Source organism: Mus musculus, chromosome 13, assembly GCF_000001635.26.
Source record: "Mus musculus strain C57BL/6J chromosome 13, GRCm38.p6 C57BL/6J".
NCBI classification, from domain to species: Eukaryota; Metazoa; Chordata; class Mammalia; order Rodentia; family Muridae; genus Mus; species Mus musculus.
The window spans coordinates 4,047,605-4,068,917 of record NC_000079.6 but is presented as its reverse complement, the minus strand read 5'-3'; the positions used below and the strand labels follow the sequence as shown (position 1 = coordinate 4,068,917).

Genomic DNA, 21,313 nt, shown 5'->3' with positions numbered 1-21,313 from the left:
TCAGCGGAGGCTTCTAAGAGAAGGAGCCTATACTCATCACTAGATGAGCTCAAGGAGCCAGTTTTTAGTAGTTCTGAATCAAATGAAAAGGCTATTAGGGCCTGGAAGGCGCTCTCCCGAGCAGGTGAAGCCACTGGACAATAATGACAGAGGCAGGCTCTTGCAGCCTACAAGGTCTTATTGTCTACCCTGGAGTTGTAGATCAGAATTGTAAAGGGGAACTTCAGGTTCTCTGTTCTTGTCCTCAAGTTGTCTTTTCTATATCACAAAGGGACAGAATAGCTCAACTAATAATAATTTTGCCAAGCCTACATGGCTGTTTTTTCTTCTTCTGGTATTCCTTGAGCTGCCAGAGGGATTGGTTCTACTGAAAGTGATTCTGATTACTTAATAATGCCTTTAGATTGTTGTCAAATTTTATCTACTCACGTAGGGGTAAACCCTCGTGGCGTCAGGCCATTACAGGTCTGACAGATGGATGTCACGCATATTTCCTCCTTTGAGAGAAATCAATATTTACATGTTTAGATAAGAAGAGATCACCTCCATACCTTAAATGATTTTCAAAAGCTGTTGGGAGATATTAATTGGCTCAGACCTTTTTTAAAGATTCCTTCCGCTGAGTTAAGGCCTTTGTTTAGTATTTTAGAAGGAGATCCTCATATCTCCTCCCCTAGGACTCTTACTCTAGCTGCTAACCAGGCCTTACAAAAAGTGGAAAAGGCCTTACAGAATGCACAATTACAACGTATTGAGGATTCGCAGCCTTTCAGTTTGTGTGTCTTTAAGACAGCACAATTGCCAACTGCAGTTTTGTGGCAGAATGGGCCATTGTTGTGGATCCATCCAAACGTATCCCCAGCTAAAATAATAGATTGGTATCCTGATGCAATTGCACAGCTTGCCCTTAAAGGTCTAAAAGCAGCAATCACCCACTTTGGGCAAAGTCCATATCTTTTAATTGTACCTTATACCGCTGCACAGGTTCAAACCTTGGCAGCCACATCTAATGATTGGGCAGTTTTAGTTACCTCCTTTTCAGGAAAAATAGATAACCATTATCCAAAACATCCAATCTTACAGTTTGCCCAAAATCAATCTGTTGTGTTTCCACAAATAACAGTAAGAAACCCACTTAAAAATGGGATTGTGGTATATACTGATGGATCAAAAACTGGCATAGGTGCCTATGTGGCTAATGGTAAAGTGGTATCCAAACAATATAATGAAAATTCACCGCAAGTGGTAGAATGTTTAGTGGTCTTAGAAGTTTTAAAAACCTTTTTAGAACCCCTTAATATTGTGTCAGATTCCTGTTATGTGGTAAATGCAGTAAATCTTTTAGAAGTGGCTGGAGTGATTAAGCCTTCCAGTAGAGTTGCCAATATTTTTCAGCAGATACAATTAGTTTTGTTATCTAGAAGATCTCCTGTTTCTCAGTGACTACAGTCATAGATAAACAGGCCTCAGCTAATGTCAAGATACAGAGAGGTCTCATGCTGGTTAATCAACTCATAGATCTTGTCCAGATACAACTAGATGTATTATGACAAATAACTCAGCAGGGATGTGAACAAAAGTTTCCGGGATTGTGTGTTATTTCCATTCAGTATGTTAAATTTACTAGGGCAGCTAATTTGTCAAAAAGTCTTTTTCAGTATATGTTACAGAATTGGATGGCTGAATTTGAACAGATCCTTCGGGAATTGAGACTTCAGGTCAACTCCACGCGCTTGGACCTGTCGCTGACCAAAGGATTACCCAATTGAATCTCCTCAGCATTTTCTTTCTTTAAAAAATGGGTGGGATTAATATTATTTGGAGATACACTTTGCTGTGGATTAGTGTTGCTTCTTTGATTGGTCTGTAAGCTTAAGGCCTAAACTAGGAGAGACAAGGTGGTTATTGCCCAGGCGCTTGCAGGACTAGAACATGGAGCTCCCCCTGATATATGGTTATCTATGCTTAGGCAATAGGTCGCTGGCCACTCAGCTCTTATATCCCATGAGGCTAGACTCATTGCACGGGATAGAGTGAGTGTGCTTCAGCAGCCCGAGAGAGTTGCAAGGCTAAGCACTGCAATGGAAAGGCTCTGCGGCATATATGAGCCTATTCTAGGGAGACATGTCATCTTTCATGAAGGTTCAGTGTCCTAGTTCCCTTCCCCCAGGCAAAACGACATGGGAGCAGGTCAGGGTTGCTCTGGGTAAAAGCCTGTAAGCCTAAGAGCTAATCCTGTACATGGCTCCTTTACCTACACACTGGGGATTTGACCTCTATCTCCACTCTCATTAATATGGGTGGCCTATTTGCTCTTATTAAAAGGATAGGGGGAGATGTTGGGAGCCGCGCCCACATTCGCCGTTACAAGATGGCGCTGACAGCTGTGTTCTAAGTGGTAAACAAATAATCTGCGCATGTGCCAAGGGTATCTTATGACTACTTGTGCTCTGCCTTCCCCGTGACGTCAACTCGGCCGATGGGCTGCAGCCAATCAGGGAGTGACACGTCCGAGGCGAAGGAGAATGCTCCTTAAGAGGGACGGGGTTTCGTTTTCTCTCTCTCTTGCTTCTTGCTCTCTTGCTTCCTGCACCCTGGCTCCTGAAGATGTAAGAATAAAGCTTTGCCGCAGAAGATTCTGGTCTGTGGTGTTCTTCCTGGCCGGTCGTGAGAACGCGTCTAATAACACACAATATGTACTCACTGATAAGTGGATACTAGCCCAAAACCTAGGATACCCACGATATAAGATACAATTTCCTAAACACATGAAACTCAAGAAAAATGAAGACTGAAGTGTGGACACTAGGCCCCTCCTTAGAAGTGGGAACAAAACCCATGGAAGGAGTTACAGAAACAAAGTATGGAGCTGAGATGAAAGGATGGACCATGTAGAGACTGCCATATCCAGGGATCCACCCCATAATCAGCTTCCAAATGCTGACACCATTGCATACACTAGCAAGATTTTACTGAAAGGACCCAGATGTAGCTGTCTCTTGTGAGACTATGCCGGGGCCTAGCAAACACAGAAGTGGATGCTCACAGTCAGCTAATGGATGGATCACAGGGCTCCCAATGGAGGAGCTAGAGAAAGTACCCAAGGAGCTAAAGGGATCTTCAACCCTATAGGTGGAACAACATTATGAACTAACCAGTACCCCTGAGCTCTTGACTCTAGCTGCATATGTATCAAAAGATGGCCTAGTCGGCCATCACTGGAAAGAGAGGCCCATTGGACACGCAGACTTTGTGTGCCCCGGTACAGGGGAACGCCAGGGCCAAAGGGGGGGAGTGGGTGGGTAGGGGAGTGGGGGTGGGTGGGTAAGGGGGACTTTTGGTATAGCATTGGAAATGTAAATGAGCTAAATACCTAATAAAAAATGGAAAAAAAAAAAAAAGAATGAAAATCTTAAACTGCAATTGGTTGTAGCAGCATAACTAATGAGATCATTTTAAACATAGCAATTGCTCACCTGCAAAGCCATTGGGAAATGAATAATGTAAAGATCAACATAGTCCAGTTGTGCATTCTTCAGTGTCTTTTCCAAGCAAGATCGGACCAATTCTGGTCGATGGAAAGTGCTCCAAAGCTGCCAACATTAAAAAATGAGACTTTAACCTCAGAGTTCATCCACTTTGGTTGGGTTACTTTATCTAACGTGGAGACATTTTTCTACACTTTGAAACACACTTCCTGCTTTTCTTCCTTTTCCTTGGTTTTTCCTATGTAAACTTCCCTGCGCTATATCACTGGAACTTCATTATATGTTAGGCTCTTGTCAGTTATCTATTGAACATGAAATCAAGTATTTAAGAAAAAGAGTTGTTTTTTATAATAGTAATGCTCAGTTTTCAAAGTAACACACGAGCTTGGTCTAAGTCACTCACCCATTCAAATACACAGGGAAGAGCTAGTATTCATTCAGTATTCCTAACCGAAGGTTGTAGGAAAACCATTTTGGAGCCATGTTAGTGTATGCTCAACTAAACTGACTACAGTTCAGCATCCCTTTTGTGACCAAACACCTCTGCAGACTGCTTGACGGTTTAGACGTCAGCACTGTGGGAGGTTGGAATGTTACATGTCCAAACGTTAATTATCTAATTATCTAGTGTCGCCCTCTGAAACAGCCTTTCTTTGTCATCTCTGTGTGAGAACTAACATTCTGTGACTAATAGATTTAAAACAAAATCCTTTGAGAATATATTAATTTAGGGGACTACTAGCTTCCACCAATCCAAAATCTAAGACTATCATCAATAGCATCTTGGGCCTACAGAAAACACCCCATCTCACTGTACCTGTCTCTCTGCAGTACACACCAATGTGTTTTAAATGTGCGTTGATTTTATGACGTTCTTTGTTCTGTGAAAGTACTAAGAACCTTCATGAAACTGCTTTTATGTTGGAACATAGAGTTTAGGGTAACCTAAATCTAAGTCCCTAAGGCATGGTTACTCCGAGCGGCTCCAGAATAAACTGTCTCTTATTCCCTTTAAGATTCAAGCTATGTCTCCCATAGCCTGCATCTAATAGCCTTTGATATATGAGCCTGCTGTGTGAACTGTGTCAACACAGAACTTGGTTTACTTCCTGGGGGGAATGCCTCCACCTGTCTAAGAGTGGCCACAGTCAAGATGTTTCCTTCTTTTTCCCCCTCCTCAGCAATGAAGCTTGGCACACTAAAAGGCATTTGCAAACACCTGCATTTGTCCTCAAGACTATCTGTCTTCTGACCAAGTCTGGTGAGAGTGATGAGAAAGACTCTGGTTTTCGCTGTTTCTCTCCCTGAATTAACTTGAAAGACGCTCCATAGAATGCCCAGGAAAGGCACCCTGGAGCGTTATTGCCTACAGTCCCCTGCTACGGTTGCTTCTCAAGTTCTCCTTCAGTTCCTCAACAGCGACCACCATTAGGTCATGGTTGAGTTCCATCTGACTATACGTCATGATGGGTTCACTCGGCTTTCCCCTGAGACTCAGAACAGTATATTTACCTGGAAGTCATACGCTCTGACTCCACAGTCAGACATAGTTATCTATTTTTGATCCTAGCTTGAATACATGAATATGTGTGACTAAACCTTGTAACATTTAATCATGATGTATGAAACAGGTATTGATCCAAACACATATTGTCTCTTCAGTTCTATCACATTAAATATGCCTACAAGCATCCCATGGACAAAATACCTTTGAAGTATAGAATATATCTTCTCTCTTCACAGTGCCATCTTCAATCTTGCTTCTAATGGCCTGGCCTACTTCCTCTTCTATTTGGTACAAATAAGCGGAGTCAAAATGGCGGAATCCAGTATCTATAGCTATTTTAGTAGCCTTGATAAGTTCATCCTTAGGAACCTAAAGGAGCAACCAAAAATAGTATCTGTGTAATAAAAGATATTTCAGACATAGTTAATGGTTCACCAATAAATCAACTTCTCCTGTCTTGGGTTGCTATGTATATGTAGGTACAAGCTCATTACAAGCAGCCCTAGAGGTGAGCATCCCCACAAACATGCTCAGTCCAGGGCACTCACTGTGTTACTGACATTGTCAGTCCTGAGCAGTATCTCCTGATGCAGTCATTTGATCAAAGGACTCATAAGTGAATTGGGGCACTATAGAAATATAGGACAACTTATGGGGATGGAATACAGGAAGAAAAAAGGCTTCCACCCTGGAGTCAGCTGAAAATCAAGAATGACATAACAGTTAGCAACATGTGCTATGGTGGCATATTCATATTCAGCTCTATTGTGTTAAAATAGCAATAAAATTGGATTAAGGCCAGACATGTATATGACCTCGAATAGGACATTGTTTCTTTTCCCACATATTTTCTAGGTATCTCAAACAAGACTGTAACTCTGTACATGGTAATATGTCCTGTTTTATGGATCCCTGTGAAAAATTCACCTTTATCAACTATGACCCTGCCATGTGCATTTCAGAACTCACTCCGTGAACTCATTTTTTATTAACCCTCTGAAGATAATAACTTCACTTAAACAATATATATGGCTATTATGAAGATGGTAATGGGTGATTTTTTCCTTGAGAAGCCCATACCTATATTTGCATGTGTCTTATTATTGCTTTTAATATCACATGTTTAAATACATGCTTTAAAATGTGCTTAAGGACTGGGCAAATGGTACAGTTGGTAAAATGCTTGCTGTGCAAGATGAGAACCTGGGATGGACCCCCAGAATTCATGTAAAAACATTGGGTATAGCTGTGCATGCTTGTAATCCAGGCACTGAAGAAGCAGAGACAGACAGGTCTATCAGGCAATTTAGCCTGCCTCATGAGTTCCAGGCCAGTGAAAGAGTCTGCCCCAAATAAACAATGTGTATAACATCAAGAGAACAACTTTCAAGGTTGATCTCTGGCCTCCTCATATGTGTGTGCATGTACGTACGTGCACACACACACACACAGGTATTATAAAGAAAAAACAGGAAACTATTTCTATGTAAGAATTTCAGATGGTTTTCAATAAAATTACAAAGGTTATGTAATATCTTATAGCCTTCCCCCATCTCTTTTTCCAGCGGTAATTATTTTCAATTCCATAGAGCATACGAAGGTCATTCTCCAATTACATCTACATCAACAAGTACAAGTAACCATTGACATTTGATGTCAGTGCACTGCATTCTAACCCTACACTCTTCCATGTAGAATAAGTTGTAAAAGGATAATAAAATAACCATAGCTGCTCATAAAAATCATTGTGCATTGAAGTCAATTTGATAACAATGCTTAACGAAATGCCCGTTTACTCAGAAAGCTCAAACCTTTCACTCAAGGTCAGAGTCCTCTGTCTATTAATTCAGGATCAGAGAAAAGGGTTGGGGAAGCTAACAATATTCTTTAGTGTTTTGCATTCACAGTTTGTTGAAAACCTATCTCATGCATAACTAACATAAACAGGAACTAATTTTAAAAAGCATCTTGTTTTTCTGAGTGATGCACCAACGTGTATTTTTATCATTGGTTTCATGAGGATGTGTGGTTAGAAGTCATTTCCAATGTATCTTTTGTATTAGATCATTGTTAGTGGGGCCTAAAGATGAATTATGTTCAAACTTGACCGCTATTGTTTTATTTATTGACTCTGAGCAGCTTAGCAATACAGGAATAGCTGGAAACTGACAGATGCTATGTCACATGGTAATTTGACCTGCGCGTGCTTTTGTACAATTCAGAAAATATGAGGCTGCATCTCATTAACTCCTTAGCCTGGTTCCCCTGCACCTATGTCAGATGACTTACAACTGTCTGTAACTCCATTTCTACAGGATACCACGCCTTCTGGCCTTGGGGTCATATGTCCATACCCACACCCAGGCATATATACATTCACACATTGAAATTAAAATAAATCTTTCAAAATATGGGCAATTATTGTGCTATCTTAAAACTATATGGAACTCAAAATGTATTTAATACAAATAAAAGGAAATAATAATGCTGTGAATTACTAGTAGGTTTACATGAACTGGCAAATGTCATAAGGAAATACCTATTTACATAAATATTTGTTCTGGTTCTATTGTGAGAGAAAACATCTTAGGAATAAAGCACACATTATCTTACTGGATAAAATTGTCTCTAATACTCTTGGGTTTGGTGAGGCAGTTTTAACTTCACCATCGCTTTTTGTTGTTGAAATTGTTGTTTTCAGTTCAAAGTAAAAATTCAGTACTTAGATATTGTTCTATATGCCTAATTTACATGTATGTTCCATAACTTTAAGAAATTTGACTTGTGGAAAGTAAAACAAAAATGAGTCTGCTTTAAATACTACCTGGATCTGATTCATCTTACCAACAAAGACAATAACAAGAATGAAGATGAGTTATAAAATTTTTCTAATTTTTCTATTTTTGTTATTTGTGCACATGCACATGAGAGAGAGAGAGAGAGAGAGAGAGAGAGCATGTTTTTGTGTGTGATCTGAATATCTAAGGAAGTCCTGTGTGTACCTTTTCTCTTCTGCCCTGTGAGCCCAGGGACCAATCAGACTCAATTCATCAAAGGCCCGACAAAATGTTTCAGGAATTGTTTTCTCTAATGTATTCAATCTACGTAAAATAGTATAATTTAGTTTTCCATTTAAAAACACTATTTTATCTTAAGTGTTTTGCCAGCCTGCATGTCTATGTTGCCTGGTGTCAGCAGAGACAAGAAGAGGATTTTGAATCTCCTGGACCTGGAATTACAGACAGTTGTAAGCCACCATGAGGGTGCCAGGACTTGAACCTAGTTCCTCTGCCACAGGAGCCAGTGCTCTTAACCACTGAGCTCAAACACTGAGTTCCAGTTTACACAACGCAGCCCTGCCCTTCTCTAAACTGTACTGACTCCTACAGATTTACTGAAACTAGAGCTGCTGTGATATCTTTGCTCCTTACCTCTCTTTCAAGCATGCATGCTAAGTAAAAATTCTTATCAGAAGAGGTCAAAGTATCTCTATGATCATGTCTTCTGCATGAGAAAATTGCGACTTAAGCTTGCAGTGCCAGTCTTTGCCACGCACTGAGTAAGTAACCAGAGGATGAGATCAGAATGAAAACATTTCCCCAGGAAAACCTCCTGTTGTATTTTGATTCAAATGTCATGAATGGGATCATGGAGCAAGGATTTAGAGTTGCTTTGTTAAATTATAATTAACCCCAAAAATAGTGTTCTATTTTCTTTTTAGGTAAATGCTTCTAAAGTGAAAGTAGGAAAGAAATTCTACTTCAGTGCAGGTCTGAAGTTTGTGCTGTGGACTCAGACTCTGCTCTTTGTCTGATCATTTGTCATAAACTCCAATAAGTTCTACTACAAATTTGTTTTCTGGCTTCTGAGAGGAATAGTTATTTGAAGCACAGAAAGAAAAAAAAATCCATGTCACTAATCCTTTTGTAATCAATTCAAAGCACAGCAGTAGTACTGATTGGTTTTCATTTACTGTAAAATAGACTGAAACTAAAGGAGAAACAGAGCAGAGCCCAGAATAAACAATATTGTCCACATGATAAGTCTCCAAGGAACAGTAACAAGTCTGACTCCTCTATTACACATGAATAGCTGTAATCTGCAGACCTGATGTCTAATGTGAGCCTGAAGCAAACAGGAGCAAATCTAAAAGCACATCCTTGATCTCTTCTCCTATAAACTCTTAAGCCCAAGACACAACTCTTACCTTATCGGGCACAGTGGTTCCAAACCCCAGTGCAGGGATGAAGTGACCATCGTTTAGTACCACACGTGGGGATACAGAATTCATAGCTTGTTACTCATGCAACCACGCAGGTCTTGAGACTTCTGTTTTCACAGGATAAACGCCAGGAAAATTGCTACAGCTCCTTAAATATCTCCTGGAAAGTTAAACAATGGCATGTGGGAGGAGCCAGCTTAAAGCAATAGTCCAGAGACAAAAACTGGAGGCTGTCTGCATGTGTATGAGAGTGAACTCCAATAAATCAAGAAAGCATGAAAATGAAACCATGAATTTCTTGTAGAAGAAAAGGTTCTGTTCACAGTCCATGCTTAATTGTGTAAATTGTTAAGGGGAAACTGATGGACAGCAATCAATCACAGGTTACCTAGAAAGTAACTTCAGCTACTGGGCTCTGGTTTTCATTTGAAAAGAGTATCTCTTCTTTACTTTCTAAACAGTAAAAGTCTCATTGTGACATTTCCACCCAGACACAATGTTTCTTGATCAAGCTTACCCACTGCCCCTCCTGTTCCCTCTCTGGCCCCCTAAATAGTCTCTTCTCCTTTTATGTCTTTTTTCAAAAACCAAACACCATCTGTGGGGAACACACAAGCTATTTGCCTTTCTGAGTTGGGGATTTTATGTTTAACAAGATGATTTTCACCTAGTCCATTCGTTTTGGTGCAAATGATATGATTTTGTCTGTCCTAAATAAAGCTCTGTTGCAGGAAATATTTAAAAAATGAACTGGCACGTTCCTACTCTTGTGCCTCTGCCCCAGCGGCCTGGCTGACCATGCACTGGTGGGCAACAGCCAGCCTGTTTCTATCTTGTGGAGACTGACTCAAAACTCCACAATCTCTCCACCCAGCTCTCGGGTTCCCACTGGCAGTTGCTACCACGCCAACCCCGTGCTTCAAATCCCCCATGCCTTTGTGGTGCACATCTGGCAATCCCATGCTTTGCCACCATACCTTTCTTGAACCCATATGAGCCACCGAGTGAAGGAAAACGCAACACAAACTCAGTTCAGAAACAATGGTAACTCAATCTCTGGGTGCAACAACTAAAACCTAATCTTGTAAACTAGCCAGCCTGGTTTACAGAGTGAGTTCCAGGACAGCCAAGGCTACACAGAGAAACCCTGTCTCGAAAAACTAAAAAAAAAAAAAAAAAAAAAAAAAAAAGTAAAATCCAATTACTGGCTGAGATAAGAGCACTGACTGTTCTTCAGAAGGCTCAGTGTTAAAATCACAGCAACCACATGGTGGCTCACAACCACCTGTAACGAGATCTGATGCCCTCTTCTGGTGCACCTGAAGACAGCTACACTGTACTTATTTATAATAATAAATACATTTTTTTTTTAAAAAATCCAATTCCTTGCAAATTTGCCATGATACCAGAAACTCTAGCAACTACATCTTACCTGTCTGCTGTCCCATTCCAAAGAGGGTCTAACTCTCTCCTGCCACCTATTTTTGTCCATCCAACCCAGAAGTCCCTCCTACTTGCCCAGTGATTGGCTCCTTTATTCATTAGGAGACTGGTTCACAAGAAGCCACCTGAGCTTGAGACTCATTCCTCATTCCAGGCAGCCTCTCCCAGGAGAGCAGAATTAACATAAAATACAAGCAGCACAGAGCCATCCACAGCAAAACACTATCTTAAATAGATACCACACATGGCTTTACCCATTTCTCCATTGATTGGCACCTAGACTGATTCCATATCTTGGACATGGTGAATAGCACTTTTAAGACGCCCCGATGAATACTATAGTGGAAGTATAGTATAATAGTGCCCCAGGGAGTGGCACTATTAGAAGGTGTTGGAGAAGGCCCTGTTGGAGTAGGTGTGTTCCTGTTGGAGTAGGTGTGTCCCTGTTGGAGTAGGTGTGTCACTATGAACATGAACTTTAAGACCCTCATCCTAGCTGCCTAGAAGTCAGTATTCTGCTAGTAGTCTTCAGATGAAGATGGAGAACTCTCAGCAACTCCTGAACCATGCCTGCCTGGATGCTGCCATGTTCCCACCTTGATTATAATGGACTGAACCTCTGAACCTGTAAGTCAACCCCAATTAAATGTTGTCCTTTATAAGAGGTGCCATGGTCATGGTATCTGTTCACAGCAGTAAACCCCTAACTAAGACATATAGATGCTATTACTATACTGACTTTGATTCTCTTGAATCTATACGCGGAGCAGAATAGCTGGACCAAAAGAAAATTCTATGTTTTAGTTTTCTGAACCTAAGTTCATGCTGATTTCCATAATGGCTGAAGTAATTTACATTCTTACTAGCCATGTTGAAGGGCCCCACCATCTCCTTTCCTCAAACAATATTTGTTGGTTCTTGTTTTTCTTGATGTCAGCCATGTGATTGGTAGGACAGAATCTCTAGCTTTGATTAGCATTTTGTGTTGTTGTGGGCTGGAGAAATGGCTCAGTTGGTTAAGAGCACTGACTGCTCTTCCAGAGGTCAATGAAAACCATTTTTAATATTTGAGTTCAATTCCTAGCAATCACATGGTAGCTTGCAACCATCTGTAATGGGATCTGATGCCCTCTTCTGGTGTATGCCTGAAGACACCTACAGTGTACTCATATAAATAAAATAAATAAATCTTTAAAAAAAAAATGTGTCGTTGTTGTCCTTGTTGTTGTTGTTGTTGTTGTTGTTGTTAACATATCTGTGCCAAGACAGGCATATGGAAGTCAAAGGACAGCTCTGTAGAGTCAGTTCTTTCCTTCCACTTTCCGGAAATTGAACTCAAGTTCTCAAGTTTGCATGACAAGCTCCTCTACCCACTGAGTCCTCCTATTAGCCGCACTTCATGATTTTCTATATTTCAAGTTAGTAACTGAATATGTAGATAAGGAAATGGGCATGTGATGGGGGGGGGAAAGCTAAGGAATGTTTGGGAACAAAGGGTGTGTCTTGGAAAAGGACTGTCGCAGGGCAAATGCCATTGGACAGAGAGAGGTGGAAGCTTATATATGTCATCTTTGACAGTCCATCTTCCACAAAGATTATTTGAAGTACATGTTATACTGCTTTGGTATAGACAAAGTTAGAATAGGCTTGAAATATTACTGTGTGTCCATTATTGTTGAATTCTCTTTTATTTCTTTTTATTTTGATATACATTAATGAGAAAACATTTTCCTGGGCCTCTTAATGTATCATGAGCCATAGTTATTCTGGTCTCTGTGTCTGATGGGCAGGTTAGCCCTAAAGACATTTACTTAGGCCACAGGTCATGAGGAGATGTTCTAAAGTGAGTCCACAATGATGCAACTTTGATTTTTGGACAGTTACATGTTTTCTATGTTTACCTTGAACTCATTGAATAATAGAGGATGCCTTTAAACTTCTGTTCCCCCAGTTTCCACCTCGCAGGTTCTGGAAATAATGGCATAGGCTACTTACTGTGCCTGCTTTTATGCAGCGCTAGGGGTCAGAGTGAGAGCTTTATACATGCTGGGGAAGCATTGTACCAACTGAGCTACAGCCCCAGCATGGCCAGTTTTGAAATGGTGTTGGTCCTGAGTCTGACTACATGTTATGAACCTCAGAGAAATTGTTATAGTGAGGCATGTGTTCCACACCTATTCTGAAAATCAGGCATGTCTTCTGTAATGGCATTATATTGAAAAATTATCATATGTTGTTTGGGCTCACTGAACAGCTGGCTCTGGAAGCAGAGTTGTCCATTCCCTCATTTAAGACCCAAAGTATTTTGTCTCAACATATCTTCTAAGGCCCCTTGTCTACAGGTATTACACCACCATCACCACCACTACCACCCTCTGCCAAACTCTTACAGGGAAAGAAAAAAGCAATGAAAGAACCTGAGTGAAAAAAATCATGCCTTTGAGGACAGCTAAAGGTTTCCGTAATACAAAAGTGCTGTAGTAGGAAAGAGAAGCCAGCTGAGCCACAGGAACTATGTCAGCTTCCCCTGTGACCTGCATAAAACATACCGTCCTGCTGTGTGAACTCCAGTTCCCATAGAACTTTGTTTACTCCCATAGGAAGAATGCCTGAACCTGCCAAGGAATGCCAAGGGCAAGATATGTCCCCTCCCATCCTCAACTGTGCTGCTTAGCGTACTCAAGGACATTATGCAAACAGCCCCCATTCAGCCAACAGACCTTCTGTCTCCTGAACTCATGTAGTCATGAGAAATATTCTGGATGGTTTTCATTGTTTCTCTCTTCAAACTTTGAACTCTGAGCTATCCAGAATAAAGTTTCAGAGAATGCTCGTGAAGATACACTTCTCTGTTGAGCGGCAGAACCTGGAGTCTCCTGGTTCTGTTGAGTCTTGAATTTGACTTTAATTCCTCACCCCCAATCTCTGGTGGATGCTAATATTCCCCAGTTGGTTTCTGCTGGATGTTGTCAGCACCCATTATGATAACACATTCTCTGTCTTTGACCATTTGTTCTAGTAGGAATCCTCACCCAAGGGAGTTGGCCACTCTCCTCTGCTCAGGATTCTCTATTAGGAACTCTAGTTGATTGCCTTGAATTCTTAGGTGGTTTTTACCGGATGTTTGTAAGCCTCCAGTTTAATGACATTACCTTGTTGCTGCTAATTTACCCTGTTGCCTAGAAGCCTCACCTGGGTGGACACTTTGCTTTGCTCAGGACCCTCTATTGGGAACTCAGGCTGGTTGCTTTAAAAGCATTCTCTGAGATGACTTTTGGATATTTAGAGTGCACAATTCAATCATGTTTGCCATCTATCACTATTTATTCTTTTACTTTGACTTGCTGTATATGTAATAAACTCACCCATTCAAAACCAAACCTTTAGCTACATTGACCACTCCATGGATCATACAGAGCATCTTCAAAGCTCACCTGAATGTTACAAACTGCAAACAACCTATAAAATGGTCTAGAGGAGTCCCTTACAATGACATTTTAGAATATCGATATTTTCTATTGAGGCTGTCAATTGCTTTCATGTCCTCTGGTGTCAATTCAAAATCAAATACCTAGAAAGAAAGAACAAGTCATAAATAAATAAATAAATAAATAAGTTGTAGAAATTTTTAATCCCAATACAGGGTTTCTACCCAGCCTTTGATCATTCAGATCCCTGATAAAAGACGCACAACTTTTATTATTTACAATTAGTCTTGATTAGCACTAGAGCTTGACAGATATCTATCCTCTATGGTATTAAAATCTATTATCCTATCAATAATCCCAAGTTGTTACTTACTATGTTTCATCTGGACTCTCTTAACTTCAATTAGCCAGACCTCAGGGCCACATTTTCATGAACTCAACTAACCCATACTGCTTTCTCCTCCATTCTCCTTCTTCTCCCCCTTGTGGATCTCCTCCAATCCCTCCCTCCAAGCCTGGGGAATCCTAAACCCCACCTATGTCTTTTATGCCCAGCTATGGCTATTGGCACCTTTATTCACCAATCAGAGATAACTTTGGGGCAAAGTCACAGAACTCACTTGGGTCTACTGCAGACTCTGGGCAAGGTCTTAGGGGCCAGCACTTACTATTACAATATTAAGCAAAAGACCAAACCTCAACAAACAAATAAAGAAATAAGTAAGCAAACAGCCAAATCTGCATTCTGATTGGGAATATAAAAGGGTGCAACAAAGGTGGCTCTAAGAGAAGCATTTCTATCACCACTGGCTTCCAGATGGTCTAGGTCTGAGAACATTTGGCTGAGTATTTCAACCCCTCCTTTCCTTCCCTACCCTGATCCACTTCACAAAAGAACAACTCGTCAATTGCAAATCTTCCTATGTAAGGAAGGGAAAAAAGGACTCCTGGATATATTTTCATATCTAGATTAAATACTAGATTTAGCTTCACCAAAATTTGCTGAACTTTTTTCCTTTACCACCCTGGAGTTTGATCCAGCTTTGAATAGAACCCACTCATAGGGCATAGTATAACTCCTCTCCAGGACTTGACTGACTGAAGAAAAATCATCCCCTGATAAACTGTTCAATCATATTCCTTGATTACTTCATAGTTCTCAAACATTATCTATATCTGTTCTTTCTTATCAAAAGAACCTTCCTGATTATCACTTATCACTGAGTTAATGAATCCTCTATTAATCATTTTCTTTGAGCAACACTGTCTTGCTGTCAGCCTACACCCAGCTTCAACGAAAGAGCCTCTCTCAAGACAATAAAGCAGAGAGTAAAGAGAATAGCCACTACAGAACATATACAGCAACACATACAACACATACATTCACATCAAAAGCAAACAAAAATCCTACAGGGTCACATCCATCTGTCTACCTACATACTATGTATAATAGGTGATTTTGTTAATTTGGTAGAGAATTTCATGTAGCCCAAACTGGCATTAAGTAGTGTGTGTGTGTGTGTGTGTGTGTGTGTGTGTGTGTGAAAATTAAATATATAGCTATTTATTAATTTGTCTATTAAAAGTATCAGTGATAGTTAATGATAATTGTTAACTTGACAAAATCTGGAAACATCTATGAGACTGATATTGGGGCATGCTCCTGTAGGATTATATTAATTGATATGAGAAGACTAATCTTAATTGTGGTTAGGAGCATTCCTCGGGCAGGGCATCTTGGACTGCATAAAGCAGCAGCAGAAGAGCTGAGCATGTATTCAACCTTGTCTACTTTTTAACGTAAATATAAAATGACCAGTTCCCTCGACCTTCCACTAAGATTCCCCTACCATGGTAGACTGTACCCTTGAACAGGTTATACAGAGTAACCCCTTTCTTCCTGGAACTGCTTTTGTCAGTGCATTTTATCACAGCAACAGAAAATGAAATCAAGACACTCTCCATCCATCTATTTACCAGGAGGCTATCTTAAAATGTGTTCTGTAAGTAATAAGGCTGCAATAAAATCATCTATTAACACATTGTTGAATTTTAAAATAATTTTTTTCTGAATGATTTAACAATAAAAAGTATACTTGTGTTTCAAATTCATTCATAAGAATAAATTTAACCAGCAGCCACATATATTTAATAAAATATTCCAAATGCTTACTGTGATGGTTTGTATATGCTCAGCCCAGGGAGTGGCACTATTAAAGGGTGTGGCCTTGTTGGAGTAGGTGTGTCACTGTGGGTATGGGTTTTAAGACCCTCATGCTAGCTGCTTAGAAGTCAATATTCTGCTAGTAGCCTTCAGATGAAGATATGGAACTCTCAGCTCTGTCTGCACCATGCCTGCCTGGATGATGCCAAAATCCTGCCTTGATGATAACAGACTGAACCTCTGAACCTGTAAACCAGCCCCAATTAAATGTTATCCTTTATAAGACTTGTATTGGTCATAGTATCTGTTCACAGCAGTAAAACCCTAAGAGACTTACCTTTTATAAATATTTTACTCATGATAACATTTCTAGCTGTCATTTTAAAACAGTTCGAATACTTGAATCTACAGTGAATATTTCTCATTGATGCCAGCTGCAGGTAATGTTGTTTGCTGCCACCTTTCTGCACCCCTGAGATCCTCATGGTAAACAATACTCTAAACACCCACTGTGTGCTGATGAGTGAGCTTTCAAACACACACATCTACAGAAACTAAATTAAATGGTATTTTTTTTAATTTTACAAGATTAAACACAAAATAAATTAAAAGCCATTGATTGGTATGAAAGTTATAGCTAGTGAACAAATGAGAAAGCATTTAAGCAATAACTTAAATCATTGATTTCTTTATGTGGTCAGTCTTTAGATTTATCTAGACTTTCCTCCCAAGAGGAATACCAATGATAACAGTGGAAGTGAACACATGTAACACTCCATACTACAGAAAGCACAGTGACATATAACTATATAATTTTAAGTTAATGAAAGACTCACACAGAGCCATGCCCAGTACTATAGAGTTAAAAACAAAAACAAAACAAAGGAATAAAAATGCATTGGAATAGTCCAGTGGTTTAACCAACCAGCAATCCTACTTGGATTTAATCTTAATCCAACTTGTTATCTTTAATACAAACAGGGATTTGTAATGCAACAAATGTGAAGAAAGGAAATGAAGGTATTTCAGGTTAGCTCTCTACCATCTGAAAAGACTCCCATAACCAAATGAGGAAATGGAGTTTAGCATGTACCATGTTAAAGGACTTGTAAAAGGCAAAGCCTATTGGAGAGGCAACAAAGCCCAACCTTTCACCCGGGACTTTTTCTATTGCCTTTTCAAGCTGATGTCTGTGGCACATGGAAGCCGTGCACCGACTGAGTGAATGGCAGGAACTCCCATTTCAGGGAAAATACCTCCATGTCTCATTCTGGAGAGATGATCCGGGACTTTTACCTGGAAGTTCTCTTTGATTCTCTTCTAAAAGCTGTTGGCCAGAACCACCACACCCCTCTGCAGCTGGTAGCACAGGGCAATCTGGCCCGGAGTTCTATTGTGTTTTTTGGCAATGGTCATTAAGACCGGATCTTCCAGGAGGTATGGGCTATCACTGCTGATCCTGGAGAAAGAAAAGAAAAAAACACACACATACATACTCACAGAAAGATGAAACATCTGAAATAGGTTGCCCCACCCCTTTACCCATATTCCCAGACTACTGACTGCTATAAATACAATCCAGTATAGTTAGAGCAGAACCTTGAGAATATTCATAGGGATACCTTGTAAATATTCATAGGGATCTGTTTTTTATTGTAGTAACTGTAAACAACTAAGTTGCCCGTCGATAGATGAGAAACACTGTGTAGGACATGTGTCTATGCAACGGAATATTTCAGAAATACAGACAATCCCGGTTATCTTCAGGGGATCTGGAATAACATTAATCCTTTGTGCACCTTTTCCAACTTCTACAAGTGCACCTCACACAGCTAGCGTGAATTTTCTTTTCCTTCTTAGCAATTGCAGGGATGGAAGATTCATTCTTAGGATGGATTTTTGTAACTTTCATGCATATATTTTTCTCTTTCATTGAGTTGAGAACTTTCCCATTCTCATGTGAAGCAAGTGCTTCTCTTTGCCCTCTCCAGACTGCAAACACCACTATCCCTGTGCTTTTGAGCCTTTATAAGTAAAATAATGGTCAACTGAGTTCAAGCCCTACCATACTAGGACTACTGTTCCTTAAATAAAGCAGACAAGAAACAAGTGACTTGTAAGCATGGAGTATCTCTGGTATGGACATTCAGAGTAATAGGCAACTTAAAGTTTAAAAGTGCTTATCTCTAGAATTTTTCCTTTGATAACTTCAAGCCACCACTAATTAATAACTGAAAGTATGGGAAACAAAATTAACAGGCAGTAAGTCATGAAAATTGCTATAAAATTTAATGCATTATGGATGGCCACAAAAGCACAGTTATGTGAATTTCAGATAGGGATGGTGGCACATGGCTGCAATTCCAACACTTAGGAGGTTAAGGCTAAAGTTTCCATCCATGAGCTTGAAGCCAGCCTGCTCGACATTGCATGAGCCTATTTTAAACCATGCCTCTCAGGCAAAGGCACAGGGTTTCTGTAGAATAGGCAAAACTTCTCTGTAGCAAAAGAAATAGTAAAGAAACTAATTGTCTAATAGTGATTAAAAAAAAAACTGCCCAAAAAGAAATAAGAACTTCAAAAGGCATATACAAGTTTACTATTACTACTACTACTACTATTATTAATTAACTTTTGTTTCATTTTGTTTGACTTTAGAAAATCAAGTTTCCACATTAATCATTACTAAACTCTATCAAAATCAGAGAATAAAAGACCATGTCTTGGATGGCCATCAAACACCTTCTTTCTTATCTAGGTTATGGTTTCTGTAGCTGTGATAAAACACCAAGACCAAATCCAACTTGGGAAAGAGATTGCTTATCTATGCTTCCACACCACAGTCCATCATCAATGGAAGGCACAGCAGGAATTGAACAGAGGCTGTGGAGGAATGATGCCTAATGGCTTGCTCAGGCTGCTTTCTTAAACAACTAAGAACCACAATGCTGGCACAACCCACAGAAGTCTGGGCCCTTCCACATTTGATTATTAATAAAAATACAACACAGTCTTGCCAATAGGCAACTTTTATAGAGACTTTATTTTTATTAATTGTGATTCCTTATCCTTCTTACCATATAAGTCTAGGCTTGTGTCAAGTTGATAGAAAGTCCATCAGTGAACGCATATACAAATCCTCTATCTCTTTATCTACAAATAAGTTTCAGAATTCACTGATGAACAAGTAGTACTGTTTTCCTAAGCCTATGGGCTTTTAACTTGTTAACTATTATTAATAAGTTAATGTTTAATGTATTAATGTACATATATATTCTCATGACTTCAGCTGTACTTATCCTTTGAAAAGCTTTAATAACATGTTGCCTACCTGGCATGTCAATATCACCACTTCAAAAGATGGTCATATTTTCTCCTGGGAATTCTCTCTTTTTGGCTTCCATTAAACATTATCTCTGATATTATGAGAGAAAGTCATTCTAAACCCCTCCTAAATTAAAAACTAGATGTTGTAGAAACAAAAACAAAAGTTTCTGGAAAAGATAAGAATGTGGGTTTCACGTTCTACTCACTTGTCAAAATGGCATGGCTATGATAGATGCAGTCTGAACTCTGTAAATTGTCTTTAAATCCATTTTAAATTCGTGCAGGAAACAGGTAGACACAGATAAAGCTAGAGTAAAAGAACAATAATGAGCCTGGAGTTTACCTAAGGCACATGAGAACTGGCTGCACTCTTGAGTTGAACTTTGCCATGGGGTTGAAAGTTAATCTTTTGAAATGTTTTATAAACATAAAATTATTGACATGAGGAAGTAAAGTCCAATAGTCTCATTACCAGTTTGGGTCTGTGTGGGATCCCAGGGCACTGTACACAACTAGAACAGTATCCTTGGACTTGCAGAACTCCAGGAGTTTGCTCTGGTTGAGATACGGGTAACATTCTACCTGTAAATTTCCAAAGGAAATGTTATTAGAATATATGTGTCAACAATGTCATGCAGGTTTTAGAAGTTGCCTTAAGGGCTGGTCTACTTCTATATTGGCTTAAGAACAATAGGTTTCAAATTGGCCATTTTTTTCCTGACAACTTTTTTATTCTTGTCCTTTTGTAAGCATTTTAAGACTAAAATCTCCTGTTTCTGACTTGCGGTCTCTGTCACTTTCTATAGAACTAAGCCTAATGCCCTATTAGAGCAATGGCTGAGGGTAGCCCTAGGGGAGACAACTGCAAGCTGAACCTGAAATTGTTTTCCCTCTAGGCAGAATAGAAGGCTTGTAGAAGGAGCAGAGGGCTCAGGGGAACAAATGGGGTGAGTGTGTAAACAACACTGGATGAGAAAATCTCCTGTCCTTAAATGCCCATGGACTCAAAGGACTTCAATCCTCTGTTATCAAGTCTTTGATCTGATCCTTAGCATATAAGAAATTCAAAAGCAACATACCAAACTATCACAGTGATCAGTGACTAATTTCCCCAATTATGGGAAATTTTAAACAAGCTAAAATGCTTAATTTCTTTCATAATTAAATCAAAGGAGAAAGAGAGTGAGAGTAGAAACTAAGACCAGGAGTTAGGGTGGGGGCAGAAGAGAGAGTAAGGAAGGGGAAGAAGACATGAATACAAGAGAGAGAACCTGCAGGTGTAAGGGAATAGTTGACAGCCATACCATGCAGCTGCAATGGATAGACCTTCCTCCCTCCCTACTTTGAACTAATTGGTTGTAAAAACAAACAAACAAACAAACAAACAAAACAAAACAAAACAAAACAAAAAATCCATGTCACAGCTCATCATAGTGGCAAACACTTAGCTACTTGGGACACTAAGGCAGGAAGGTTACAACTTCAAGGTGAACTGGAGCATTCAGAGAAAGCCTAACTCAAAATAATTTGTTAAAGGACCCAGGAATATAACTCAAGGTTAGAGTATTTGCCTACTGTGTGTGAGGTCTCTATTTCAAGCCCACATACCAAGGAAATAAAAAGACATGATCATGTTTTAACCCACAAGATATTTAGTGATACCAAGCGTTGCTAAGTGTAGGTGTTTTAATAGTATTCTAGCAACATTACCTTTTTAAAAATTGTGTTTTTAAA

At 39.6% G+C, this 21,313-nt stretch overlaps 1 protein-coding gene across 2 annotated transcripts in view; it reads right to left on the bottom strand.

The window, feature by feature from the left end:
- Positions 1 to 19,927, bottom strand: part of Akr1c14 (aldo-keto reductase family 1, member C14) — a 41,570-nt gene extending 21,643 nt beyond the window's left edge. Inside the window, exons 1-6 of one of the 2 annotated variants that reach the window (XM_030247113.1) lie at positions 19,786 to 19,927; positions 17,549 to 17,711; positions 14,095 to 14,231; positions 9,203 to 9,377; positions 5,197 to 5,364; positions 3,477 to 3,593 (exon numbers count right to left, since the gene is read on the bottom strand). In XM_030247113.1, the coding sequence (XP_030102973.1) occupies positions 3,477 to 3,593; positions 5,197 to 5,364; positions 9,203 to 9,286 (369 nt within the window). In that variant the 5' untranslated portion in view covers positions 9,287 to 9,377; positions 14,095 to 14,231; positions 17,549 to 17,711; positions 19,786 to 19,927. Of the gene's footprint in view, positions 1 to 3,476; positions 3,594 to 5,196; positions 5,365 to 9,202; positions 9,378 to 14,094; positions 14,232 to 17,548; positions 17,712 to 19,785 lie in introns of those variants that run through there. The other variant, NM_134072.2, reaches the window with a different exon arrangement.
- Between the last annotated feature and the right edge of the window lie 1,386 nt (positions 19,928 to 21,313).